The 27,961-nt window shown below is 31.3% G+C and overlaps 1 protein-coding gene across 5 annotated transcripts; it reads right to left on the minus strand.

Moving 5' to 3' along the window:
• Nucleotides 1–1,690: 1,690 nt before the first annotated feature.
• On the minus strand, nucleotides 1,691–26,423 carry LOC111703138 (Usher syndrome type-1G protein homolog). Of its 5 annotated transcripts, none has more exons than XM_023475008.1 (20): nucleotides 26,319–26,422; nucleotides 19,605–19,680; nucleotides 19,234–19,298; nucleotides 18,705–18,749; nucleotides 18,525–18,623; nucleotides 17,506–17,566; nucleotides 16,747–16,827; nucleotides 15,586–15,651; nucleotides 14,579–14,659; nucleotides 13,924–13,991; nucleotides 13,222–13,310; nucleotides 12,038–12,086; nucleotides 10,489–10,597; nucleotides 9,764–9,839; nucleotides 8,416–8,497; nucleotides 8,108–8,177; nucleotides 5,539–5,597; nucleotides 4,291–4,376; nucleotides 3,396–3,476; nucleotides 1,691–1,987 (listed from the first exon to the last, which is right to left on the minus strand). In XM_023475008.1, exons 3-20 carry the CDS (start codon nucleotides 19,251–19,253, stop codon nucleotides 1,878–1,880), a joined length of 1,332 nt encoding a protein of 443 aa, XP_023330776.1. In that variant the 5' UTR covers nucleotides 19,254–19,298; nucleotides 19,605–19,680; nucleotides 26,319–26,422; the 3' UTR covers nucleotides 1,691–1,877. The 5 variants fall into 5 exon arrangements, with proteins under 5 accessions (XP_023330776.1, XP_023330777.1, XP_023330780.1 ...); XM_023475009.1 differs by having other exon boundaries at nucleotides 19,594–19,680; XM_023475012.1 differs by having other exon boundaries at nucleotides 19,584–19,680.
• Between the last annotated feature and the right edge of the window lie 1,538 nt (nucleotides 26,424–27,961).

Raw genomic sequence — 27,961 nt, forward strand, 5'->3', positions numbered from 1 at the left:
AGTTGCAACTTTTTAAATACTTTATATTTAAATCTAAAGGTTGAACGTATGAGTGACTTCATAATTAATTGTGTGTACTTTTTGAACGGAAAAATGAGGTTACAGGTTCAGCAGAGCATAATATTAGATGAATATAAGCGAGCAGTTCTCAATTTTGCTAACAGTCCCTTTAACTATATGGCATGGTTTGTTTTCCCCCAGTCAATTTCTTCGTCGTTCTCATGCTTTTTTTCTTATATCTTGATCTTGATATCGAATTTGGGCACTTTTAAATGAGACATTTCTTGATCCCTTCATATTACCGAGATTAACAACACAAAAGTTCTGGCTTCTGATTTATTGAATTTTGATATTTAAAATTATAAATTCTTCTAAGTCTAATGAAATATGAAAGGATTTGTATCTACTACAGGAATTTTGAGTTTTCGACAATGTTTAGTTCCGTAGGGAAACAATGAAATTAAAACAAATGTTGAAAACATGTAAGCCGATAAATTTCTAAACAGTCCGAGAAAACACCATCGAATTCTGTAATATACGAATTGGTGACAAAATGTTTATATTTGTTTGCAAAACTCTTTTATATTGACACAACAAAATTACAATTACAATTTACACATATCATATATTAATATAGTATATTTAATATTGATCACATATATTTATGAACGTAAAGTTACACTCAAAGGATGAGACTTCAGAGACGACTGTACAGAATCTATTGAGTCTGTTCTTACATTCATGGTTACCTTACCGGCAACTGAAAATTTGCTTTTTTCAGGTAGTCTTTAAAGTCCAATCATTTGAAGAGAAACCTGCAAAGAAACTGAGTTTTTGTAGCAAACTTAAACTTTCTTATTCCTATACCTTCCCAACCTGATGGTGTAAACCATTGACATTTCAATTATTTGATCTAACAGAATTTATAGTTTGAAATATCAAAGGTCTTCAGCATTGAAATGCAATTATATAGGAATTAGGAAATCAGAATTTACGGCAAAAACTCAGTTCCTTTAAAAGCTGCACTGTATTTCCACCAACCAAAACCGGACTTTCTCATTTGTATTTCTGACTTAAAAGGCAATATTTCTGATGTATTCTCTATAAGGAAGTTCAACGTTTGATTACATATATATGATAGAGCCCACGAATACGATATAGGCAGGAACGGTTACGTTCTAGAGGGGAAGGTACTGTCAAATGATCCCAGTAAAGCTAGACAGAAATAAATCTGACAGTTTTAATTAGAAATACTGATGACGTACAGGGTGTCCCACGAAACATGACAGTTGGTGAATAGTTTAAAATGTCTTCTTCCATAATTTGATAAATTGTTTGATATTAAAGGAATAAAAACATTTTTTATATGACAGTTATATTATAGTAAAATTGATTTCACAGTAAAATATAAATGAGTTAAACATTTTTTAAAAGAAATAAACTGCAAAACGTCTTTAAAATCTCATACAGTGAAAGAAGACATTCAAAACTATTCGTGGGACACCCTGTAGTTCGGTTTTTGTCGGTGGGAATACAGTTCGGGTTAACTTTGTTTGTAAGTAAATCTACTTTTTAAAAAAATTAAAAATTGAGCCAAATCATAGATTTTTCGAAATAATCTATCATATTATGTACTTAGTCAACTATAGATTATAAAATGCCTTTAAATAAATTTGTTCTTTTNCAATTAGATTGTTTCAAATAATTATTACAATCACTCCCCATTAAACCCCACTATTTCTTTGGTAAGTGTACTGCAAATCACTGTAGTACACACCTATAGCTTAGGTGAGGGTGTGCTTGGTGTTGTGAGGATGAAATATCTGTTTATATATATATATATATAGTCCGTGTAATATGCAGTTAAACAATTGTTTCTACAGTCTGCTGTCTTTGATAACATCGGGATTGTCAAGAGCATCCTTTCTTTCATTCACAGCTTTCATCAGTTTCTTTCTTGGACCCAGGGGCATACCCAGTACACCTTCTAGATATAATAAAGTCGTAGTCGTTTTATTAATACAATAAAGACGACTTTTGATTTCAATTTTTTATTTCTACCAAGCTTTTAAACAACACACTTATCCGCACAAACATCCTAACATAGAAAAGCTATTAGAACATCTTCTCTTGTCGTCTTCATTGTATTGATATAACCGCCGACCACTTGTTACATGGTTTGAGAATAGTACACAGTATGCTTTTATGATAAAGTACAAAGTACTTGTTCATTGTTTACATGTAGTACAAAGTATGTACAGATCTAGATATAGTATGCTGTTAGAGATACTACAAAGTACACCTTCTGGATAAAGTACATGGTCGGAGATAGTACTCAATAAATCCATATACAGGGTGTCCCAATAAACATGGGAATTCAGTGACGAATTCGATATCGTCTTTTCAAATAATTCTTTGATTTAGTATAGTGATACCTACTGAGAAAGCTGTAATCTTTAAGAGTTCCGTCTGCTATGTTCACATTTTGTTTGTTTATGTTTTGACTGCATACTGTTGTACTTAGTAAAACAAGAAAATTGTAGTATACAAACAGAGTAAACTTGTCCGTCTTCACTGTTTATCTTGCGGAGACATTATAGACACATCTTTGCAGTCTTTTACCCTTTTCATAAAATAAACTCTAGCAGACATAATAATATTATGGCTTTTGAAATTAGGTATTACAATGCTAATTCATAACAAAGACGATATCCAATTCGTCACTGAATTCCCATGTTTTTTGGGACACCCTGTATATATAGTGCATGTTGAAAGGTAGTACCCAGTACACCTTTTAACTATATTGCATGGTTAAAAGTAGTACACATTACACCTATAGATATAATACATTATAGAAAGTACACAGTTAACATTCTATAAAGTGTACATTTTTAGAGATGGTACACAGAAAACTTTCTAGATATAGTAAAAGGTTACAGGAAGTACACAGTTCCCCTTCTGGATATAGAACATATTTAGAGGTAGTACACAGTACATATTCTATATATAGTACATGTTTAAAGGTAGTACACAGTCCACCTTATAAATATAATACATAGTTACAGAAAGTACACAGTACACCTTCTAGATAAAGTACATAACTACAGAAAGTACACAGTTCACATTCTAGATAAAGTACATGGTTTAAGGTAGTACACAGTAAACCTTCTAGCTTTACTAATAATAGTAAATGGGGTTCTCTTTAGATATGATAGTACACAGTCGAAATTTCTTTTTATTCATAATTGACTAAGATGATTGATCAACATAATAAAATTATTCTAAAAATGTACGTTTGATATTTAAAAAATGATTATTTGAAACAAATTCCAATCCACACTTTCTAATTAAAAATAAGAAGTAGACGACCATCTGTATGAATTTCAGTTACTAACCAAGGTCCTGCTCTGTCAGCAGCATCAGTGAATCCAAATCTATTTTTTCTTTCAGGAATGCCGGGATCCAATCCACTAAACCTAAAGGAAAACTAAAGGAAACCAGTAATCTAACCAGATATAAGGGAATTGTTTCTTTTTTAGAAGGCAACATTTATCAATAGAAATTAGACATGAGTCATGACCAAAGAGAATAGAATATATATTAGAGTGGAATTTAACAGAAAAAAGTTTAAAACGGCCATTTTGTTGTACTGGTTCCATACTGCAGATGTACTTCACATATTTTTGCTATATAACCTTTGGGGCCCTGGAAAATCATTTTATAGAAAATCTTAAATTAATGTTAAAAGAAACCCAAATAATGAAATAGGCTGGTTTCATGATTGACCAATGATCATTTCACATAGACTATATATTCTATTCTCTATAGTCATGACGCACATTGATGACAAATATTAAGGACGCACAAAAGCCAAAAAAGTTGGGCAATGAAAAATTTAATACTTCAAGAAAAGAAAATTTGAAATTATTCGAACCTTTCTATTAAAACCGCATTAAAATGCTGACATGTTTGAAAAATTATTTTATGATCAATTTCAACACACAATATAATATTTGACCTTCAATTTTTTGATCAAAAGTGGATATTATCGAGTTTGAACTTAGATTGTCATATGATTACAATCATTTATATATATATCAATTACTAATAAAGATTGCAATCAAATCCATACTTTTCGAAGAATAATGAAAAATCCAAATTGTTCGACGTTAAAAATTGGCCTTTTATTGTAAGGGGAAAGTTTTACTTAAATGTTCACATATGTCCAAAAAATGTCAGAATAAATATAAAAAATATTTCTAAAATAATCTTTCTACTTAAAATGTCCACCTGTTGCAGCCAAAAACATTTGCAGTGAAGTATATTCTTGGTCATCTTCATCCGACATATCTGATTCCTCCCAGACCTCTGCCATCCTATATATTTACATGATTTCATGGAGTAGATAGAAATAGAGCGGGATTCCTATATATCTTATTCCTCCCAGACTTCTGCTATACTATATATATATACATGATTTCACGGAATAGATAAATATAGAGCGGGATTCCTATATATCTTATTCCTCCCAGACTTCTGCCATCCTATATATATATATACATATATATATATATACATGATTTCATGGAGTAGATAGATATAGAGCGGGATACCTACATATCTTATTCCTCCCAGACTTCTGCCATCCTATCTATATATACATAATTTCACGGAGTAAATAGATATAGAGCGGGATTCCTACATATCTTATTCTTCCCAGACTTCTGCCATACTATATTTATACATGATTTCACGGAGTAGATAGATATAGAGCGGGATTCCTACATATCTCATTCTTCCCAGACTTCTGCCATACTATATATATATATATATATACATGATTTCATGGAGTAGATAGATATAGAGCGGGATTCCGAAATATCTTATTCCTCCCAGACTTCTGCCATAATATATATATATGATTTCACGGAGTAAATAGATATAGAGCGGGATTCCGACATATCTTATTCCTCTCAGACTTCTGCCATACTATATTTATACATGATTTCACGGAGTAGGTAGATATAGAGCGGGATTCCTACATATATATTACTCCCACAGTTCTGCCATCCTATATATACATAATTTCACGGAGTAGATAATTATAGAGTGGGATTCCGACATATCTGATTCCTCCCAAACCTCTGCCAGGCTATATACACATGATAATTGATTACACAGAGTAGATAGATATAGAGCGGGATTCCTACATATACATTACTCCCACAGTTCTGCCATCCTATATACACATGATAATTGATTACACGGAGTAAATATAAATATGAATAATATTATGATTTATTTGACTAACACATGAATTATAAAGTTGGTTCAGATATTAGATTAGATATACATACATTAAGACCCATAAGACTTTGGATTACGAAGACGACAGATTTTACTAAGTGAATTGAGGAGGAACTCTTAACACTTTAGCTTTATAACAGCATCAAATACACATAAGATTGCTTGAGTATAGTCTTCTTGTTACCCAGTATTTTTAGTCTATTTGTATTATAATTGCTGAAATGGTGCTACCTGTCTGTTCGGTGAGCCAGGCTACCAGCACTACCTATACTATCTTCCTTACGATCATCCTGTGGATAATCAATTTAATCAATGAATCAATTTAATCAATAAATCAATTTAATCAATTAATCAATTTAATCAATAAATCAATGTAATCAATAGATCAATTTAATAAATGTCATCAATATAATCAATTAATAAGATATGTAAATTAGAAATCTTTATTTTACACTCGACAAACAAGTCTGTTATAGTCCAGGTACTGTAAAAAGTCTGACCGCGCCATCAAAATTGAATCGGGGCAGACATAGGATAGGGTCGAGTCTGTACATGCTGTGCGTCAGTACGGCCGGTACAAGGAATCGGTGGTGCGATTCAAATTCAAATTGCCCCATGTCCACAGTGGCATGTTTGTCTGTTTGTTTGTTTGGATGTTTGATAAAAACTCAAGAACCCTGTGATTTTCCTCCAATTTTGATTGGGTAACTCGGTACAATCACAGGAATGTTATTAGATTTGTTTAACAATTCTAAGTTGAGTGGATTGACTTGTATAGGGAAAGATAAGTTTCCAGACAAAGCTGTGTTTCCATGCTTAACTAATTTATTAATCAATTTATCAAATATATTAAATAATGAGCAAAGAAATCAATATAGTAGATAAAATGATAAATAGGCATGTAATCAATTCTTTAGATTTAGATCAATTAATCAATAACTCGGTCAATAGATTATGAGCTTTGTAGATCAAAGGATGAATATCAATCTACTCATCTCTGTAGATCTATTATTTGCAGGATAAAATCCCTTTTGTAGATCAATTGATCAATTTATTTATCAACAATGTTGATCAATTAATCAATTTATTTATCAACCTTACAGATCGATGAGTAAAACAAGAGGTAAATAAAATTATCATGAAGATTGTTGAATCAAAGAAAAAAAACGACAACAAATTAATTCATTTTTATAATAAATTAGTTTTTTTACGATAATCTATTAATCACACAAAAAGATAAGATTAAAATTTTGAAGAGTTAAAAGTACAGTTATTTAAATTTGTGTGAAACGGAAAATTATGAAATCACATAAATTTCACCAGAAGGAGATCAGGGAGATCATTCATTAGGCGTACTGTTTGGTGTGCCCTGCATTTAGCCTGTAATTGTATTGTACACTGTACAGCTACATGTACACTCAGAGATAAGAGAGTTACAGATTAACACCTGTAATATGCGATATTTTCCATAGCATGTTCTATTGTGTACAAGTACTGTACACGACCATTCAGGAGACATCTGTATTCAGAGCCCAAAACTTAAGACAGGGTATCGTTCTGAAAACTAGTTCTAAAACCCGGGTTTCACGAATGGGGTTAGGCAGTTTTAAGAATATTAATATTTTTGTTATGAAATATTATTTTATTCAGTTTGTTTATATTCTCAATTTTTTTTTGATTCTCTTAAATCAAAATCTACACAAATGTTTAGACCCCAAGAAGGAAACTCGGGAGTTTTGTTCAACGATACTCTTTTAAATTTCGGGCTCAGGGATATTTAAAAATAGACATTATTCATAAACGTTAAGTTTTATGTTTAAAATTGAGTATTTCTTTAAAAGTTGTAAAACTTAACCCCTGAATGCAACAAATGGCCGTGAGATGTCAGTCAAAAAACATTACATGGAACCGTAACATGGCGTGCCGGGACACTATAGGCCTGCTCAGCCTACCCAGGAAGAGGGCATGAGCAGTCTGTGTAGTCTGTGTGTACACTGTACAGCTTGCTCTAGCTGGTTAAAAGCTCAGTACTTGAAATAAACCAGGGGTTTGATAAACAGGAACAAAGTTTGTTCATGTTTATCCATATTCGTTTCATGATAACCTTAAAAGCTTTACACTCGTCAAGAATCAACAAGATATCCATTAAATGGTGGAGCTCCGTGGAAAGTGAGTAGCGTCACTAGTTACGGTATTACTCTAGCATGCCGAGTCCATTAGCGCCTGATCCAATCAGGGTTCAGTCATGTGTTTGTTGTCTATTCTGAACCAATAAAAATAGTATCGCGGTAATATCTACCTTTCTTTCTATCTCATTATCCAATGAGAGTTGTGAATCCTTCAATCGGCACTATCAGTAAATGAATATCTACTTCTACTGAAACTATAGTGTTCTTCCAAGATTGGAATTAAAATTGCAATCTAGCGATTAACGTCTTGCTTGCTCTCTGGTGGCCAAAAAAAACTTTACTTATTTCGATGTCCATATACGCTACTATGGTTCAATGGCTAAAACAACAATAGCAACAATATATCCATTTAATGTTTTATAAGATTCATAAAACATTTAATTTAAAGAGATAGTAGATTTAATTTCAAGATAAACTCCATTTAATGGCATGTCTGATTCACACTCCTGCTATCGTTGTTTTTCTCCCCGAAAACGTTATGAATTCTGTCAAAACCTTTCCTTGTCTCTGCAAAATAAATCCGAAAGTCAAATTTTATGAAAATGAAAATAGTTATTTCTTGCTTTATATATGGAGGGTCACTTAAAATTACGTCTACAGTCCCTTTTTACCTCATCCTTTATATGCATTGCATTGAAAGCTGTAATGCTGTTCCTGAATGCAACACTTCCAAATCCAGGCCTAGAAATACAGGCAATACAGAGAGTATTCGTGAAAACTTGTGGATATCGAGATCAATGGGTTCGATCAATCTAAGATTATTTTAATCTTTAGTTTGTATCCAGGAAAGTGTCTAAAAGTCAACCAATGAGAGTGTCGTTTTCAGGAACCGAACAGCCAATCAGAAGCTGGGAAATTTTGCGCGCCCCCATTTTTAAATAGAGGGTCACTTAAAATTCCAACGTCAGTCCCTTTCTACCTGTTGAATATACTGGAGGGTTCGGATAGATATTTGTTGGGTTTGCTCTCTCCTTCTAGTTCTAGTCTATCTATATCATCATCTAGAAATATACAAATATAAGGTTTACTCTCTCCTACTAGCTCTATAGTCTATCTATATCATTAGTTAGTAATATACAAATATAAGGTTTACTCTCTCCTAGTCTATCTATATCAGCATCTAGAAATATACAAATATAAGGTTTACTCTCTCCTACTAGCTCTATAGTCTATCTATATCATTAGTTAGTAATATACAAATATAAGGTTTACTCTCTCCTACTAGCTCTATAGTCTATCTATATCAGCATCTAGAAATATACAAATATAAGGTTTACTCTCTCCTTCTAGCTCTATAGTCTATCTAAATTATCATCTAGAAATAAACAAACATAAGGTTTACTCTCTCCTTCTAGTTCTATAGTCTATCTATATCAGCATCTAGAAATAAACAAATATAAGGTTTACTATCTCCTTCTAGTTCTAGTCTATCTATATCAGCATCTAGAAATATACAAATATAAGGTTTACTCTCTCCTTCTAGCTCTATAGTCTATCTATATTATCATCTAGATATATACAAATATAAGATTTACTCTCTTCTACTAGCTCTATAGTCTATCTATATCATCATCTAGAAATAAACAAATATAAGGTTTACTCTCTCCTACTAGCTCTATAGTCTATCTATATCATTAGTTAGTAATATACTCTATTCTATTTACTCCCAGCATTAATTTTTTTTTGAAAATTCCCAAAAAATTTTAGAAAATCCAAAATATTTTACATTGTTATATTTTAAATATTTAAAACAGATGACCCGCAAATGCTATGAGAAGTTCCGGGTCGACTTTGAAGTGTCGCAATGACTTGGCATTTATTGTTACCGCACTAAATTACTTATAATATTTTTACAGTCCTAGACATGTTTATTTTAAAACTAAAATGCCCTTTTTACAGCTGAAGTTTCAGAGAAGTAATTTTCAAATCACTTTTATCGATATTTGAGTCAAAGTTTGATTCCCATGGTTAAAATAAATTTATTTTCAAAGCTGAGGTGACGCATTGTTTCTGAAAAATGAAGAAGGAAAATCGTTTTTTTTTTAATAATTCTGAAAGAGTTAAAACTAACGTTTTAAGAGTTTGAACTTAAATAAAACGAAACTATTTTCCCACGGTAAAAAGCATTTTTTTTTCTTAAATTTCTGTTATAACGCGAAATTATTATTATGTCCCTCTTAATTTTGACAGTCAGATTAACGCGCAATTTTTAACGATCGTAAACTTTTTTTAACGGAACGACTATCTGCAGTAAAAATGCTACTTACTTTCTTTATTCATGAAAATTATCTCTGAATCCCTCCGAAGACCCGCCAAACTTCGAACAGTACGTTTTCCGTCAGACTTAAAATATGCTATTACATTTTCATACAATTTGGGATGAAGAATGGCATGTGATTGTATGCAGTAAGTAAGTCTATTCTCTATAATTCCCATGTTTGTTGGTTCACCCATGTTTAAAGATTATCAATAAAAATTAGATGAAAACCATTAAAAACAAATGCAAAATCTAATCAAAATTAGAGATACAAATTTAAGTCGAATTATCATTTTTTTCAAAACAGACTTTTTACCCCGTCATGTCTAACAAAATAACTGTTTATTTACTTTTAGCGAGGAATTACAGGGAAACACGAGGAAAAGTCAATTTCCGGTAAAGTGCAGTTTTCCCGAAGGAAATTATCGCTATAAGTAAAAGTATGTAGTTGTATCCCATTCTTTAAGCAACATTATCAACCGATTAAACTTTTAAATAATAATTAATAAGTATATTAAATTGTGGCGTTGATAATATTAATATGTCTAAATTAAAATGTCTAGGATTAAATGAAATACAGGGATATTCATAAGGTATCAAACTTCAGAGTTTAGACATTGCCTTATGACAGTTATTATGGCGAGTTGCTAATAGGACCAAATGAAGTCAAGGCTAAATGTTATAAGACGAGTTTGAATTAGGCGAAATGTTAGTGAACCAGAAAAAATGATATACCTGGGTATCTTTGACGGTAAACTCTGAATTAGGTTTCTGTCCAATCTTTTTGAAAACTCCACTCTTTAGCTTTTTGGAGTTCACTGTGCCTCCAACCATCTCAGAATATCTACAAATACAATAAATGAGAAATCAGGATTCATCAATCTCATGCAAATCCATGCAGCAAAAGAATGATGCAGGTTTTAAGACTGGAGTGGATAGACACCTTAGCGATTTTGGTAGCTCTGGACGTATACATTTTAAAACTGTAAAACATTGTTTTTAGCTAAACATTTGTATAAGTAATTGGCAAAATCTCATCGATTTTAAACATTTCTGATGACAAACGTTTAATGTGAAATCAAGTTTGATATAATGTGCCAAAATAAATCTGATGTGGCATAATAAATCTGATGTGCCATAATAAATCTGATGTGCCATAATAAATCTGATGTGCCATAATAAATCTGATGTGCCATAATAAATCTGATGTGTCATAATAATCTAAAACGCTTTTAATCGCTACTAATCTTACTTCTATCTGCTGCGTCAATAGTGAGAAAAATGTTTAAAACGACTTATACTGAAGAACGTAAGGCCAACAAATTCAGAAAGTTGCAATGTATGACTCGTATCGTAAAATAATCAATTTAACCCTATTCCTGCTGGGGGGGGGGGTCAATTTGACCCCCCCCTGTAGTTTTTTTTACATAACTCAAAAAGTATTGGTCTGAGGCTGTTGAAATTTTCTGACTTTTTTTACATACCCATAGCCCTCCCTTTAGGCCTAAAACTGGGCTTTAATACTAACTGCCTGAGTCCTCAGGCACACTGCCTGAATGACTGCTTTTTCCTGTAACAAACTAAATCTTTGTTTTGACCCACTGCCACTTGTCAGATTTTGATAAAATTTAGCTTTTTGGAAAGCCTTTGACATAAGGAAACAAATTGCACAAGTTTTGCGAAAAAAAATTTCAATTTTTTTGCAAACAACCTGTCAAAGGAAATTTGCACATTTTTAGTTTTTCTTTATTAAAAATCAGGTTATTTAAAATTTTGCAAAAATTTTTGCATATTTGAAATGGCATGGTCAAGGGCTTTCCAAAAATGTATAATTTTTCATTTTTGGGAAAAAAATTTTTTTGCAAACATTTTCACTATATAACTGGATTTTGCGATAAAAAATTCAAATTTGCAAATTTTTTGCAGATTCTAAAAGTAGAGCACAAGAGCTTTCCAATGATGTATCATTTGTCATATTTGGACATCAAACATGGGATTTAGAGGGGGGGTGTCAAATTGACCCCCCCCCCAGCATATCCTGGTTTTCAAGTACCCCAGCAGAGATAGGGTTAATTTCAAACAAATCATTCAGATATTACAACCTAAAGTTATCGATTATTTTTTGACGCATTCGTATATATTTGATATTTCATAATATTTGTTATTTGTTTTATAAACAATTCACTTAAACGACTTTTTTCCAGTGCTCACCGTACTGAAAGTCTAAAAGTCGTCTTCCTAATTCAGAATTTTTTGGTTAATGGTAGAATCTTTTAAATTATACCTTACTGTTCCAGGGGGAGGAGCCATTACTTTACTGTCCCGTCTACCAACTAGAATACAGCGGATTATATTATATATGTTCTGGAATATTACCCCCCCCCCCTCTATAAAATAGTATTTTTAGATGTTTGATAATTGTAATTATATACATACAGGGTGTCCCACGAAACATGCCAGTAGCAAGACGACTTTAAAGTCGTCTTTGATCTTTGAATTCAGTTGTCAACCTACTTTTAACATGTATGATTATCAAAACTAGGGTATTTTGTGATTATTATCTCTAGAATTTTACATTTTACTTCTAAAATTAGATTGAGATACAGGAGCTGCAAATTATATCAAAATTCAAAGCTGACCTTCAAGTCGTCTTGCTACCATCACGTTTTGAGGGACACTCTGTAGCTGTCCCAAAATTTGGTCCCTTTTCCTGATATCTATGTACACATTCCTAAACCTTAAACAAGTACCTATTCCAAGCTAGGTTTCCATTTCTAATATCTCTATACCTGTTCCTAATCCAGAAAGGAGAGCCCCTCCTAAGCTAGGTCTCCTTTCCCAATATCTCTATAGTAAAGAGTCTATACCTGTTCCTAATCCAGAAAGGAGAACCCCTTCCAAGCTAGGTCTACTTTCCTAATATCTCCATATGTGTTCCCAATCCAGAAAGAAAAGCCCCTCCCAAGCTATGGTTTCCTTTCCTAATATCTCTATACCTGTTCCTAATCCAGAAAGGAGAGCCCTTTCCAAGTTAGGTCTCTTTTCCTAATTTCTCTATACCTGTTCCTAATCCAGAAAGGAGAGCCCTTCCCAAGTTAGGTCTCCTTTCCTAATATCTTTATACCTGTTCCTAATCCAGAAAGGAGAGCCCTTTCCAAGTTAGGTCTCTTTTCCTAATATCTCTATAGTAAAGAGCCTATACCTGTTCCTAATCCAGAAAGGAGAGCCCCTCCCAAGCTCTCCTTTCCTAATATCTTTATACCTGTTCCTAATCCAGAAAGGAGAGCCCTTTCCAAGTTAGGTCTCTTTTCCTAATATCTCTATAGTAAAGAGCCTATACCTGTTCCTAATCCAGAAAGGAGAGCCCCTCCCAAGCTAGGTCTCCTTTCCTAATATCTCTATACCTGTTCCTAATCCAGAAAGGAGAGCCCCTCCCAAGCTAGGTCTCCTTTCCTAATATCTTTATACCTGTTCCTAATCCAGAAAGGAGAGCCCCTCCCAAGCTAGATCTCCTTTCCTGTTGCCTTTCTATATCTTGAGTAGGAAAAAGACTCATTCTGAAAAATAAAAATAAATCATAAATAAAACTCCTATAAGACGTCCTTGCATATTCTAGCCGCAGTGCTCGGCCCCTAGCTAATCCTATCCGCAGCCTTAGACCTAACCTAGCTCAGAATAAGATAACAAATGTAAAATACTTTAAATCAAAAAATGTTCGAAGTTTGGTCATTCCGGAGTTTATATTTTTGGAATTTGTTATATATAGTGCTTTATACTTAGAAGTGATTTTTAGCATGCTAATTTTTTATTAGAATAAAAACCATGAAAAAACATAGATTTTAAATGCATATTAACCCTGTTCCTACTGACTTCTGCTTTAAACATATAGTTTCGAAAAGAATAAGTTTTATTAATATATTTTTATAGGTTTTAATGGATACGTTGAACAGTGTTAACGAATGTGAAAAAGCAGCCTAGGTTGTCGTCTTCCATCAACAATCAACAAATAACGAGAGTAACACTGCGCAAAGATTTACGTACATTGTGGCGTCATTATGATCGTGGTATCGGATAAATACAGCCGGTAGGGCTTTTAAAAAGAGGGAAATATTTGCTTCATGACACCTTATGTCTTTCAGTTCTTGGACTGATCGAATACATTGTGTTTACCTTCGTCTTTCTTTCTCCATTTTCTCGTCTTCTTTAGAGGACATCTTATCTGCTTTAAGCTGTAACTTCTATAATAACTTATTTTTGTAAATTTTTTTGTTCATAATATCTTTACAACCTGATGGTGTACACCTTTGATATGTCAAACTTAGACAGAATTCATAGTTTAAGATATCAAAGGTTTTAGACATTGGGTATTAAAATATCAGAGTTTATGGCAAAAACTTATTTTCTTTATCATTAGATTAAACATGATTTCAACGATTTAGGGTCAAATCATTTCTGTTAAGTAAAGGATAGTTTAATGAAACTCCATCAGTATGAACGAATGAACGAAACGGTTTGCGAAAAAATGCGAACATTTTCATTCGCATTTCGAAAACTTATTGCGATAATTAAACAAAAAATAAAATTATAAATTTTAAGATAGGAAAACTAGGATATCTTCATTATTTCTATTCTAATTGTACGGTTGTGAATTGTGCTTATTTTCATGATTATCAAAGATGTTGATCATTTAACTTTTTTTGCATTCTTCAATTTTGAAGGCTCCCATATATAGGGGAGAAGGGGGGGGGGGTCACTTACCATCCGCCCCCCTCTACAGCTTACACGCCTTTGTTGTCAATTATTTTTTTTTCTTTATTTTTTTCACCTGAAACGCTTTGATTCTCTTTTCTGCTTCCTTCTTTGATTTTTCTTGTTGTGTTTTCACCAGCTTTGCATTATTTGCCTCCTAACATAAACACAAGATTATTTGCCTCCTAACATAAACAATTGTTTAAAATATAAATCAAGCACAAACACAAAATGCAAAAGTGAGATCGAAATTTTTTTACTTTAGAGCTAACTTTTCGAATGAAAAAATGTACCCTCTATCTACCCTCTATCTTAAAAAAAAGTTTCAATCTCAATACAAACGGAAAGGGAGATCAAAGAGTTCAAATGATTTTCACAAAAGGTCTCCAATCTCCATGATATGAAAAAAAAAACAAAAAAAACATAGGGAGAATTATTAAAAATCTACATTTTGTGTACATTCAGTTTTTACAAAAGAAGAAGAAACTCTCCTTTGTCGGTAAAAAGTATAAAAAAGTATAAAAAAGTATAAAAAAGTAAAAAAAGTATAAAAAAGTAAAAAAAAAGATCTTCAAAAATCATTGTTGTAATTCTTAAAAAAATACACCCCTGAAAATTATTTTACAACAAATCATAAATGCTGAGCATCCTCTGAAGAAAAACATTAAAAAAATAAAAAGTAAAGTTACAAAAAAAATTACTCCATTGAAATTTTATATTTTTTCTTGATAAAACTTAAGCTTCAAGAAAGGGTTTACATCGCCTTTCTACTTTTACATCAAAATGAAGTGTTAAAGGGCCTGTTCATGTAATTTTAAGTGACCTTCCATTTTCAGAGTTTTTTCAGGAAACTGATTATTTTCAATTCTGGGTTTTCTAGAAAAGAGACTTATCCATTTCTACTGCTAGGAAACATCTATGAAATTTTCAAAATGAAACACTGTTCTAGCTCTTCAAACTACGTTATATCTTTCACATTATTCATCAGATAAAGGTTTCAAGGGTGCTGCACGTTGTTAATCGTAATGTTCCTCTTTAAATGGAGGGTCACTTGAAATTGCGCCTACAGTCCCTTTAACTTACCTGGAGAGATGCTGCGCTGTCTAAGAATTTAAGAATTTCCTCTTTACTATTGATAGCAGCTAAATCCTAAAATAATATTAATAATGGGAATGTTCTACGTAAAACTAATTTCATCGAGATCCGCCAGGTTTGCATCGAAATATTTTCATATTTTAATCTCTCACTCAAAACCCTTCGAAAATAGCGATTAAGGAACTTAATATACTAAATATTCAAAATACATATTCCAATAATATAGCAAATAATACAAATCTACATACAATGGGTGAAAATGGGTTTTAAAAATAAGTTTTACTGGAATTTTAACCAGAACCTCAAGATTACAATGCTTATACAACAGGACCTCTAGTTTACAGTGTTTACAACAGGACCTCTAGTTTACAGTGCTTACAACGGGACATCTAGTTTACAGTGCTTACAACAGGACAGGACCTCTAGTTTACAGTGCTTACAACAGGACCTCTAGTTTGCAGTGCTTACAACGGGACATATAGTTTACAGTGCTTACAACAGGACCTCTAGTTTACAGTGCTTACAAAAGGACATATAGTTTACAGTGGATATACAACAGGACCTCTAGTTTACAGTGCTTACAGCAGGACATATAGTTTACAGTGGATATACAACAGGACCTCTAGTTTACAGTGCTTACAGCAGGACCTCTAGTTTACAGTGCTTATACAACAGGGCCTCTAGTTTACAGTGCTTACAACAGGACCTCTAGTTTACAGTGGATATACAACAGCAACTTGTATGCATATTAAATGTGTATGAAATAAATTTTCAAAGAAATTAGGCTTATCTTTAATTTGTAATATTGCCTATATTGTCCTTGTATCTCTCAGTTTATACAATTTTCTCTAAATATTTTCAATTTGAAGTCGTACATATATTTTAAACTTAAAATTCGGTGATAATGATGTGTAAATAAAGTGGATATATAGTTCCACATTTTATTGAAAATGTATTTCGGTCTGTAGGTTATCTTTCGTCAGTTAACGATATAATAACCTTTAAAATCTATAATAAAAAATGTTAAAAACCACGAGAAAATGAACAAAAAAAAACATTTTATTTTAAACTTTGGCTATCTCGTCCAGCAGAATTCATGGTTTAAAATCTTTATATTGCAAAGATAAACAAAAATAATAATAATAATACCTTTGATGTATGAAGGTCTATATCTAAGTCCCAGATATTAACCCCAAAATTAACCAGGAAAGTAACACAGTTCAGATGTCCCTAAAATTCAAGTGGAAAATCAAAGGCGAAACTAAAAAAATAAGGGGGGGGGGGTCGGAAAAAAATCAGGAACAGGGTTTAATTTATCAATAATCAATATAAAAGCATTAGTAGGAAGGGGTAGGTGGGTGGGCAAATATGTTTATTTATATTTATAAAGCCAACAATTAAGAATAAAAAATAGTTATGAAAATAAAAAAGCGTAATATTAAAAAAGATTTTTGACAATTTTATTGCCTTTGTCCCATTTTGAAATTAAGTAAACAGAGATTATTTTTGAAATTATTTTTTTGTCCATAGACCTGGTTTTAAACCCGTTTGATTTTTATTTGATTTTTAAATTGATTTATGAGAAGTAGGTTTATCAACAGAAAGAATAATTAGAACTTTACAATATCTTTTTTTCTGAATCGTTGTTCACGAAACGATCAATTCTTTCGTTCAGAAAGGTGAAAACTATACTGTTCATTATAGTTAAAAATTAATATTATTTTCACAGTGAAAACCAGAAAACAATGGAATAGAAAGACGACAGACATTATAGCAATACTTAAGCGTTTTGATGTTGTTACAAAGCAAATATTTTTACTGGTAACTTAGTTTAAGTCCTAACTTGAGTTTAAAAGTCGTCTTCCTAATTTAGAGTTTTGTGGTTATCACTGTATTTTTATCAATTACCTTGGCCGATGAGAGATGAAGGGCAGTGTTACCGTAGTTATCACATTTCTCTGGATCTCCACTGTAATAAATGTACTAAGATCTCCACTGTAATAAATGTACTAAGATCTCCACTGTAATAAATGTACTAAGATCTCCACTGTAATAAATGTACTAATATCTCCACTGTAATAAGTACTAAGATCTCCACTGTAATAAATGTACTAAGATCTCCACTGTAATAAATCTAATAAGATCTCCACTGTAATAAATGTACTAAGATCTCCACTATGATAAATGTAATAAGATCTCCACTGTAATAAATGTACTAAGATCTCCACTGTAATAAATGTACTAATATCTCCACTGTAATAAATCTACTAAGATCTCCACTGTAATAAATCTACTAAGATATCCACTGTAATAAATCTACTAAGATCTCCACTGTAATAAATCTACTAAGATCTCCACTGTAATAAATGTACTAAGATCTCCACTGTAATAAATGTACTAAGATCTCCACTGTAATAAAAGTACTTTCGTGTCTTGATTTTCTTTTTAACATTTTTCATGAATAATTTTTATAAAATCCGATTCTTAAATTCTTCCTACCCAAAAAGGAAAATCCATGAGGATTTTAAAGATTGAATTTTGCGCAATCATAGGTGTCAAATAGATTCTAAAATTGTCCCTACAATACTGCACTTCGAGGCCAACTACCATGTCTAGCCAGTCTCTCCCTTTAAGGGCACCGATGTCAATTCTACACTATCAATAAAGATTTATATTCATGAAATTAAATTTAAAGTCCCTCTATTATCGGAAACAAATCATGAATTGCACCATGGCACCAGTTCTCAAAAAGGTGGTTTCTGGCTTAAAAATGTATTTGACCCTAAATTGGGTTAAGTTAAGTTAAGACTACAACATGTTGGCGGATAATAAAAACTATTATTTATTTAATATGTATTGAGCTAATAAATAAATGGCAAGTTTAATACATATTGAATAAATACATTATAGAAGGCATGAATTCTTACCCTCTGCCAACCAGTAGTCGCAGAGCATCCAGATTTCCTTCAAAAGCAGCCCAGAGGGTCGGAGTCATACCATCCTCATCCTTGGAGTTGCAATCCTTCCTAGAAATATATACTTCAATCAATGTCGTCTTTAAGCACTAAACTAAATTTTCAAATAATTTATAAATTAACAAAACTAACCTTGTTGCTTCTCGAAGTACATCCAAGTAGCCATCCTGGGCCGCTCTATAATATCAAACCATTATTTTAAATAAAATATTTTTTTAATACAAGCAAGTTTTTAAACCCCATATATTTTAATGCTATCTATTATGTAGATATCTTGGCAATATTATAATAAAGGAAAAAGAAGTCAAAATTTAAAAAAATTAAGTACAGGGTGTCCCACAAAACATGTCAGTTGATAAATAATTTTGAATGTCGTCTTTAATATGCTTTATTATGATATTAAAGGCTTTTTGCAGTTTATTTCGTTAAAAAATCTTTTGCTGTCATACATTTTCTTTGAAATCAATTTTACTGTAATATGATTATATGACTCCCAATCACTAATTTAATTTTTGTCTCTGGTATCAAACCACTTTACAAATTATGGAAGAAGACACTCTAAACTGTTCACCAACTGTCATGTTTCGTGGGACACCCTGTATTTAAACATAAATTAATTTAAAGTACATTACTAATATTGAAATTAATGAGTAAAACTTACTTGTGAAATCGTTCAACCATTGTAAAACCAGTTTCAGAAGACAAATTAAACAGCTCTCATTTAATCTAAATGTCGTTGTAATTTTAACCTTTATAAAGCGGGGCAACCCCGATTTACAACGGTGCCCTAGAAAACTTTTTTTGATCAATAATGTGGGAGATATCGTCGCTTTTCTAGCTGGAAAAGGCTAAAATTGCTTGAAGCATAAATCGCAAGACACTTTTATGAAAAATTTCTTTTTGAAAATAATCAGTTTAAAAATAAAACTTGGAATTTTCTTTTATTTCTTGATCAGAAACAAGTTTAAAAAGTACCGTTGTGAATCGGATAACTGACTACATGAAGTTCACTTGAAATTACAACTACAGTCCCTTTTTCTGTCTAAGGACTACAGGAAACAGCTGCACAGCTGTCTAGTCACAGACAGCAGACAGCAGAAAGATAAATCTGAAATAAAAATAAATCAAAACTTTAATTCCATCAGAGGTCATTTAAAAGCTTACATGTCGCCAAACTATTGATTTTAAATTTCGAAAATTTGTAGAGTAAAGTGAAGAAAATTGGACTGCATTAAGAGTAAACAATGTAATAGTTGCGGGTATCCGCCTTCCCCCCCCCCCCCCTCCAGTCTTTTTATTAATTGAAATATGTTTTAATTATTAGTTTTTAAAATTTTCATTTTACACAATACAAATGTTAAAAAGTTATATAAAACTTTTTTTTCCAAAAAAATCACAACATGGAAAAAACGAAATTTATAAGTATCCAAAAAATCTTAAAAAGAACCTACAATTTTCTTTTTATGAAGTATTAACATTAAATATGCTGATAAACTGTGTAACATAGGATAAAAATGAATTGTAGATAAGAGAACCTTATCTTATTAGTGCATATTTTGTGTGTACATTATTAGATATAGCATATCACTGACTAACTTGTCAATCTATAAAGTAATAGTAATTTAACCCCCTAGGACAATATGACCTTTTTTATAAAAATTACCAACATGCAGCTAAAATTGTTCAATTAAAATTACAAAAAACATTTTCAAATTTTTTTCAACATTTTTCTAAAATGGGTCAGCCCAAGCACTTTGAAAAATCAACATTCACTAAGGGAGGTTGATTTTTCAGTTCTTTAAACATGTCGATATGGGTTTCTGAAGTTCCGCATTTACCCACTGAATATTGCCCACTTGTTGGTTTTTTTAAAATTGCCAAAAATTGGTTGATATAGGGCCAAAAAAACTACAGTTTTTGGAAGAAATTTCCGGTAAAAATTCCGTTTTTTGCCTAATACTTATTAAATTCTAACCTTTTTTATGATTTTAACATTCATGAATTCAGTGTTTAAAGACGGATATTTTTGGTTTAACCATCTCGACATATTTTGGAAACAAAATATTTTTGCTTGCACCAGAGTGATTTATTATTTACAAAAACGTGATGCGCTGCATAAATTTAAAATTAAAAGCTGAATTTTACAAAGATTTTATTACATTTTTTCCATTTTTAGAGTGGCATGTCCTATGGTACCCTTTAAACATCTATCTCACGCTAGTTTAAAGGCACAGACCGTCTGTGTAAGGTAACTAAACTGTGTATGCAGTGTTGTCGAAAAACTCCTTAGGATTCATTTGAGACATATAAAACGTTTCCACGATGTTTAATTACTGAGTTTGAGCGAAAAGTCGACGTTCCAAATAATAAATTTGGTTGGTACGTTTTCAAAATCGTTTTTTAATTATTAAATAACGACGACGAAAAATATGGTAAAAATTCTGTAGTAAACTAATAAGATGTTTAGGAACATATTTCTAAAAAGAAATTTGTCAATCAATCAATGTTAGAATTATATGTCTCAAAAAAATCCTAAAGAATTTGTCCACAACACTGCATACTTAATTTAACTACCTTAAATAGCCGGTCTGTCCCTTTAAATCTGTTTCTCTTTATATTTGGTTGGCGGACGCGGTCTAAATGAAAAACTGCAAATGCAAATGAACGAACGAAATTCGTTCATTTCCGATTTAAATTTTCGCGAATTTCTATGCTTTTTTGACGAAACTTTTGACCTCATTCTCGCGAAAATGTTTCACTTTCCAGAAATTTCCGTTCAATTTTAGTTTTATAAAATTAAAATTTTTCCATTGCGCATCAAGAAGATTGTATTCATGCGAAAAAAAACAAGATTTTGAACGAAAAGCCGAAAATCTCGAACAAATATTGTGAATTTCGCGATAAAATTTTAACAAAAATTTTCGCAAAATTTCATAAGAATTTTCGTTTTTCGCGAAGGAGATTTAACGAAAAATCAGAAAGCCTAATATTATCGGTAGACAATATGGCTATATATGCAGATAATTCAACGTACTTGAATAAAGTGAATAAAAATGGACTGAGCGAACAGAAAAGAAGAATATGGGGAAAAAATGTTTTTTTTTTTGCATCCATTAATAACTAGTCACTAAAAAAAGTAATTTGTAAAATTATGAAAACAAGAAATACCAAATTTGGTTAAAAATAATTGAACATTTTAAAGATGATTATAATCTATACAGTGATAACCAGAAAACTCTGAATAGAAAGACGACTTTATAGAAATACTTAAGTGTATATGATGGTGTTACAAAGCAAAGAGTTTTACCTGACACTAATTAAATCACTTATTAAGTAAAATGGGTCTGTTTACACTAAACACTTTCTGTGTACCATGCTTATTGGTTTCTTTAAATCTTCCTTTTCCAGAGTTTTCTGGTTATCACTGTATTAAATATGTATATGTTTAAAATTCCTTTAAATTGAATAACATTATCGTCTGTTAATATCCCAACCCCGTTACTCCACTTTTTAGATAAAAATAAGTTTTAAAAAGTTGAAATTCATTAATTTCGATGTAAAGAGTATTTTTCTTCATTTTTACATTTTTTTAAGTAAAAAAAGAAATAATATCAATAAAATATCCTGGACTTTTGTAAAATATTAAAGGGACTGTATACGTGATTATGATCAATAATGTGGAAGATTGAAAAGTGTTAATTTATATTCTGAAGTAGAAAGGCGCATGTTACTTTTATAGAGAAACCACAATAGAAAATATTTAGTATTCCAAATTATAAACATTGATATCTAATTCATGCTTGAACAGACACCGCTTTAAACATGCACCCCTGACCCTGCAGTAAAAGTAAATTCAACCTAAAGTCTGACTGCATCAACCTTCTAGCACCGGCTAGTCCTATTGAGTGTCTAATTATCTACCCGATGTCCCGGCGATACAGTACAAACTGGGACTGGATAGGTTGACCCGGCTCGGAAATTCAAATGTACAAAGGCTGCCCGTGTAAAGGGAACCGTACTGAATCAAGTATTGTCATCTTCCCATGAAAGGTCACATGAAATTATGCAAACAGTTCCTTTAAAAATAAAAATAAATGAATGAAATGAACGATGACATGTTAAAAATCTTACTCTTATGCTTTTGATTTATTAGACCATATAAATTTAATATTATATTCAATCAATATTCGAAGTTTTCCTCCACGTGGCGAATACATATATAACATAAAACTAGGATTGTTTATCTTCTTGAGAGAAAACAATATATAAACCCTTTACGTTAAGGACACTTTACACAATAAATGACTACTGCTTAGCTTAATTTAAAAAGATTTTCACGTTTTAAATTGTGCATTTTAAAAACCAAAATATAGATTGAAATTAATTATGTCTATTTGAACCAGTAACACATCAGACATCGCATAATATACATTAGTAATACACATTAATAAAAAAAAACTCAGATTTAAGTTGATAAATTTACCTCCAACATTTCGAAATTGTATTCTTTTAAAGCATACTTTTATAAAACTTTGCAATTATTTATCCTAAGAGAAAAAAAAAGTTTTCTGTTAGGGTTTAAAATAAACAATTTTGAATTTTGCAAAATTTTCACATTTTTGCGGATACTTTTAAAAATTTCCAAAAACTAACCAAAACTTAATTATTCTCTCTGCAAGAGTGTATACTTCTATTCTATTTTTAAAACTCTACAATGCTGTACCAATTACCAAACAACCAAACTATATACATAGAAAACTTTTTAATAATGAACCAAACAAGCAAACTATATACATAGAAACTCTTTAATGTTGAACCAAACAAGCAAACTGTAAACAAAGAAAACTCTTCAATTTTGAACCAAACAAGCAAACTGATCGAATGATGAAACCTTAATGACGACCTAAAACAAAAGCTAAATTTAAACTATCATTTGCATAAAAAAATATCAGAAACATATCCACCTGTAGTTTCTCAATCCAAATTTGAGACAAATCGGTCAAAGGCAGACAATTATAGAGATTACTTTTTTAAATATTATATATATGTTTTTTATTGTAGAATATTTTTACATTTTATGTCGTCGTTAATTAATAATTTAAAAAAAAAACCTAATTCTGAAAGCGTATCCACCCCCAAATCAGGAGTTTTGAACGTCGAATTTGCGCTCAAACTCAGGATTTACAGACTTTTAAAAAGTGAAATATGTCTCAAATGAATCCTAAAGAAGTTTTCCACAACACTGCGTCCTCAGTTCAACTACCTTACATAGCCGGTCACTCCCTTTAAGAAACAGGAGTAGTCCCTTAATTATATCAATAAATAGTTGTCATGGTTGATCACTGAGCACTCTTTGGAACTTAGAAGAGAAAACATGGTTCGGACAATTTACAGATAATTTCGCTAATTTTGTAAACATTAAAAACTTGTCTCGTCATTGTCACGGGAACATATTAAGTATTAACTGCGGGAAGGAAAAGGGGTTTAAAGCAAAAATAAAAATTTAAAAATCTTCAGATTTTAAGAGACTGTTGGAAGACTTTCAAAAACCCTGTAGTAAAGCGTTATATATATGCCCGTTCAGACCGGTGCACTTCTATAAATAATAAATAATAAAAAAATAAAAGTTAAAACTTCTTACATGTTTTTTTTTCTTTTCTCCGCTGCTGAAAAGGGTTTAAGTTACTTTTTAAAACCATAAATTGAAAATTATCAAATTTAAGATAAAATGAAGGATTGCACTTGAAATTACGCCTACAGTCTCTTTAACCCTATTCAGACTCACTTCGATATTACCCAAAATAGTCTGGGAGGGGGTTTTTATTAATGCAAATATAGGAGGGGGGGGGGGTCCCGGGTACCCCCTCCCTCCTATATTTCCTTATTGTGATACAAATCAACAACATTTGATACATTTTAGGAAAGCCATCGCATTATCATTGCAATATTAAGTTAACTATCAAGCAACAAATGTGAAGAAAAAAAAATAAGTGCGCTAAATGTGATAAATTATACATTCTTGAAAAGAGACCTTACTGCACGTAATAAGTGATAAGTTTTGAACAACCCTTACCACGGCGAATTCAAATTTGCAAAACAATATCGGCAGAATTTTTAAAAACTAAATTTGTTTTCAAGGAAAACTGAAAAATGTACAAATTCTCTGTAAAGGCATACGTGCATAAATCTGCGAAACATTTATTCTGAAAATTGTGCAATATGCTTAGTAATAGTGCTAGTAGGTCTAAATATAGATTTAGTCGGGTAAAGGTAAACTAAGGCATTCTGGCAGTATGATTGGGGACCCAGGCAGAAGGATATTAAACCCCCTCTTTGAGCCTAAAGTGAGGTTAATTAGAAAAGTCAAAATATTTGATTGCTGTGATTTTAAATTAATAGATACGGATTTAATATCACGACATCTTTGTGTAAACATTCCACAAGAACAACGACTAGGTCTAATTTAGACTCACACGAGTTTATTTAAACTAGAAAATTTATATTATGTCCTTTGTCTGAGAATGTTACATTGTGGATTTTACAGTCGTTTTCCCAGCTTAAAAACGTTTAAATGTGACAAAGAAATTGAGTCTTTGCCGCAAACTGTGATATTTTATATCCCTATATCTTTGTAACCCAATGCCGCAGACATTAGATATTTCAAACTATGAATTCTGTTAGATCAAAAAATCAAAGGTGTTCACCTTACGGTTGAAAAGATAAAGGGATTTATTATAAAATTTTAGTTTGTGGCAAAGAGTCAATTAATTCCTTTCGCTAATGTTTCCAAGTGAAAAAAAAACTTTAATTGAAATTAATCAATTTTTATTAAAAAAATATTATAAAATCTTTTGCATTCTTAGCTAGGCAAAACTTTTAAGGGTACCGTTGTGAATCGGACATGTCACTCTATTAGAGGGGGGGTCACTTGAAATTATATTGACAGTCTTTATCTCAAATATAAATAAAAATTTAATATTTTTTAACAATCTGACACTTACTATTACGATAATAAACAGTTTGACCTTTGAGAAAAATTAATATGCAGGTGGACTTTAAATAAATATCCTTTCATTTGGACATTTGAATTTTGAAATTATAAAATTTGAATTTTGAAATTATAAAATTTGAATTTTGAAATTTTGACATTTGAATTTTGAAATTTTGACATTTGAATTTTGAAATTTTGAAATTTGAATTTTGAAAATTTGACATTTAAATTTTGAAATTTGAATTTTGAATTAGTTCGGAGATTAAAAACAAATAGCTTGTAAGGATTCAAATAATTTTGCATGTATTGTTATTTTTTGGCAAAAATAAAAACTTCTTTTTGAAAAATTTCCGCGCGTAATTGCTCCTCATTTTTTTCTACAGTTTTTTTAATTATAGACCACTCAAAACTCCAACTGTAAATTGAAAAATTTCCCCCAAAACAAGAAAACTTTTTTTTTGTAAAAAATGGACAATAAAAGCAGGAAAAAACATAATTTTATTTTTTTAAGGAAAGTGTTCTCCCCTTTTAAATACAAAATCAAATTTGAGAGGAAATATTTTTATGAATGATTTATTGATGTATTTGATAAAGCACTTTAAAAGGAAAAGGACAAAATGTAAATTGTTTGAAAGCTTTTAATCTAATTCTGCTTGAGAACCATGTTAAGGTTTTTGAGATTTGTTTTAAAAAGTAAGTCTTAGTAATTCCTGAAATTAAAATACTTTAAAAAACTCACATTTACAAATTCTTACCAAATGTTTGTGTCAAACTCTGCTTACGTTTTAATCACACATTTTCAAAAATGTTTTCTACTCTTTTGTTTCACAATTTCAATATGCCTAATTTAGTTCACTTTTCCCTTTTTTCTGAAATATAATTTTACCCAGTAATAATTAATAATTAACTTATATTACTTCTCAAAAACTGTGGAATAGAAAGACAACTGTAAGACTCAAGTTATAATTCAAATAGCCTAATGAGCTCATAATTATAAGTGAAACAGGTCTGTGCACATTGCACATTGCACATCGCAATGTTTATGTCAGTTGAACTTTTTACAGACATGTTTTTATCATAAAACGTCGTTTACTATTGATCACAATATCACGTCTTTATCATCATTTAATAATGAGGACTTTTTGAATAATTGTTGACTTTTATAATTCATCTCTGTTAATTAAACAACTGAATAATGTTGATATGTTAGACTGACTGAATGCTAGGTGATACGGTTTTACGCAATGTGTATGTTTGACTGCATGACGCTGTATTCGTTTTAGATGTTACGGTTCAATGAGTTACCGTCTGATGAGCTAGCACATAAATTAAAACTTTTATAAAAAACATCGAAATTTACGATGAAAGAGAAAAATCTAATTTTATTATTCGTTTATGATTATATATGTTAAAACATTGTACATATTCTACTTTATTTTTTTTGGTAAACTATATAAGGACTACAACTTTACAGTACCTTACTTGATTATTCATAAGAAGACGACATATTGACGAAGACGACTGAACAAACAAAGTCGGAGAAATTAAACTATTCTTTTGAAACAATGCATTCCGAACAGTTTGAAATATTATTAAAAAAACTTTATTTATTTCAGAAATGATATGCATGTCCCTTTTTTAAGGAAGCAAGGAATATGCCTTATTTGATTAATGAAAGAAGTGATAAATGGACGACATTTTTTACTTGTCGGCTAAAAATAAATTATTTAAAACCATTTACAAACAATTTGAAATTGTTTTAAATGATTTAAATATCATCTTGGTTCAAAATTAATGTATATATATAATATATTTACAGATATTTGATAAAAAAGTTTCGAAAATGCCGCAGTAAAAGCTGTTGAGTGAGTTTAATAATATCAGCTGTGACAGTATTGTCCTGTAAAAAAGAAAGCCGCTTTGCTCTTGGCTGCGATATATACTGTGTGCGCAGACGCAAATTATCGCTTTCTTGTGATCTTTGTGAAGTTTTCTGTACGCACACAGTAGCATTGGATAGCTTAAACACTGCACAATGCGCTAGTTAGGATATTGCAAACTACTTTTTAGTAATACTCATCATATTTTCAAAATTATGGAAAGTATAACGTTTTGTGTCATCATCTATTTGGTGACATTTGCGCATTGATGTGAGATATTATAAAAGGGGGGCCGGGTCTGGAAAATAAAGGAAATAAATAAAAGGGGTCTGTCCTAGTATACGATTTTTGGACCCCCCCAGCCCACCCCCTCCTATCAATTTTGTACATGACCATTTATTTTTCAGCAAATTTATTATTATTTATTTTTTTGTTATTTAGGGTTAGGTTAGGTTAAGATACTTTCTGGGCCGAGCGCTGCGGCTAGGATGGGCTAGGGGGCCGAGCGCTGCGGCCAC

This window comes from Eurytemora carolleeae, unplaced genomic scaffold, assembly GCF_000591075.1.
Source record: "Eurytemora carolleeae unplaced genomic scaffold, Eaff_2.0 scaffold62, whole genome shotgun sequence".
Taxonomy (NCBI): domain Eukaryota; kingdom Metazoa; phylum Arthropoda; class Copepoda; order Calanoida; family Temoridae; genus Eurytemora; species Eurytemora carolleeae.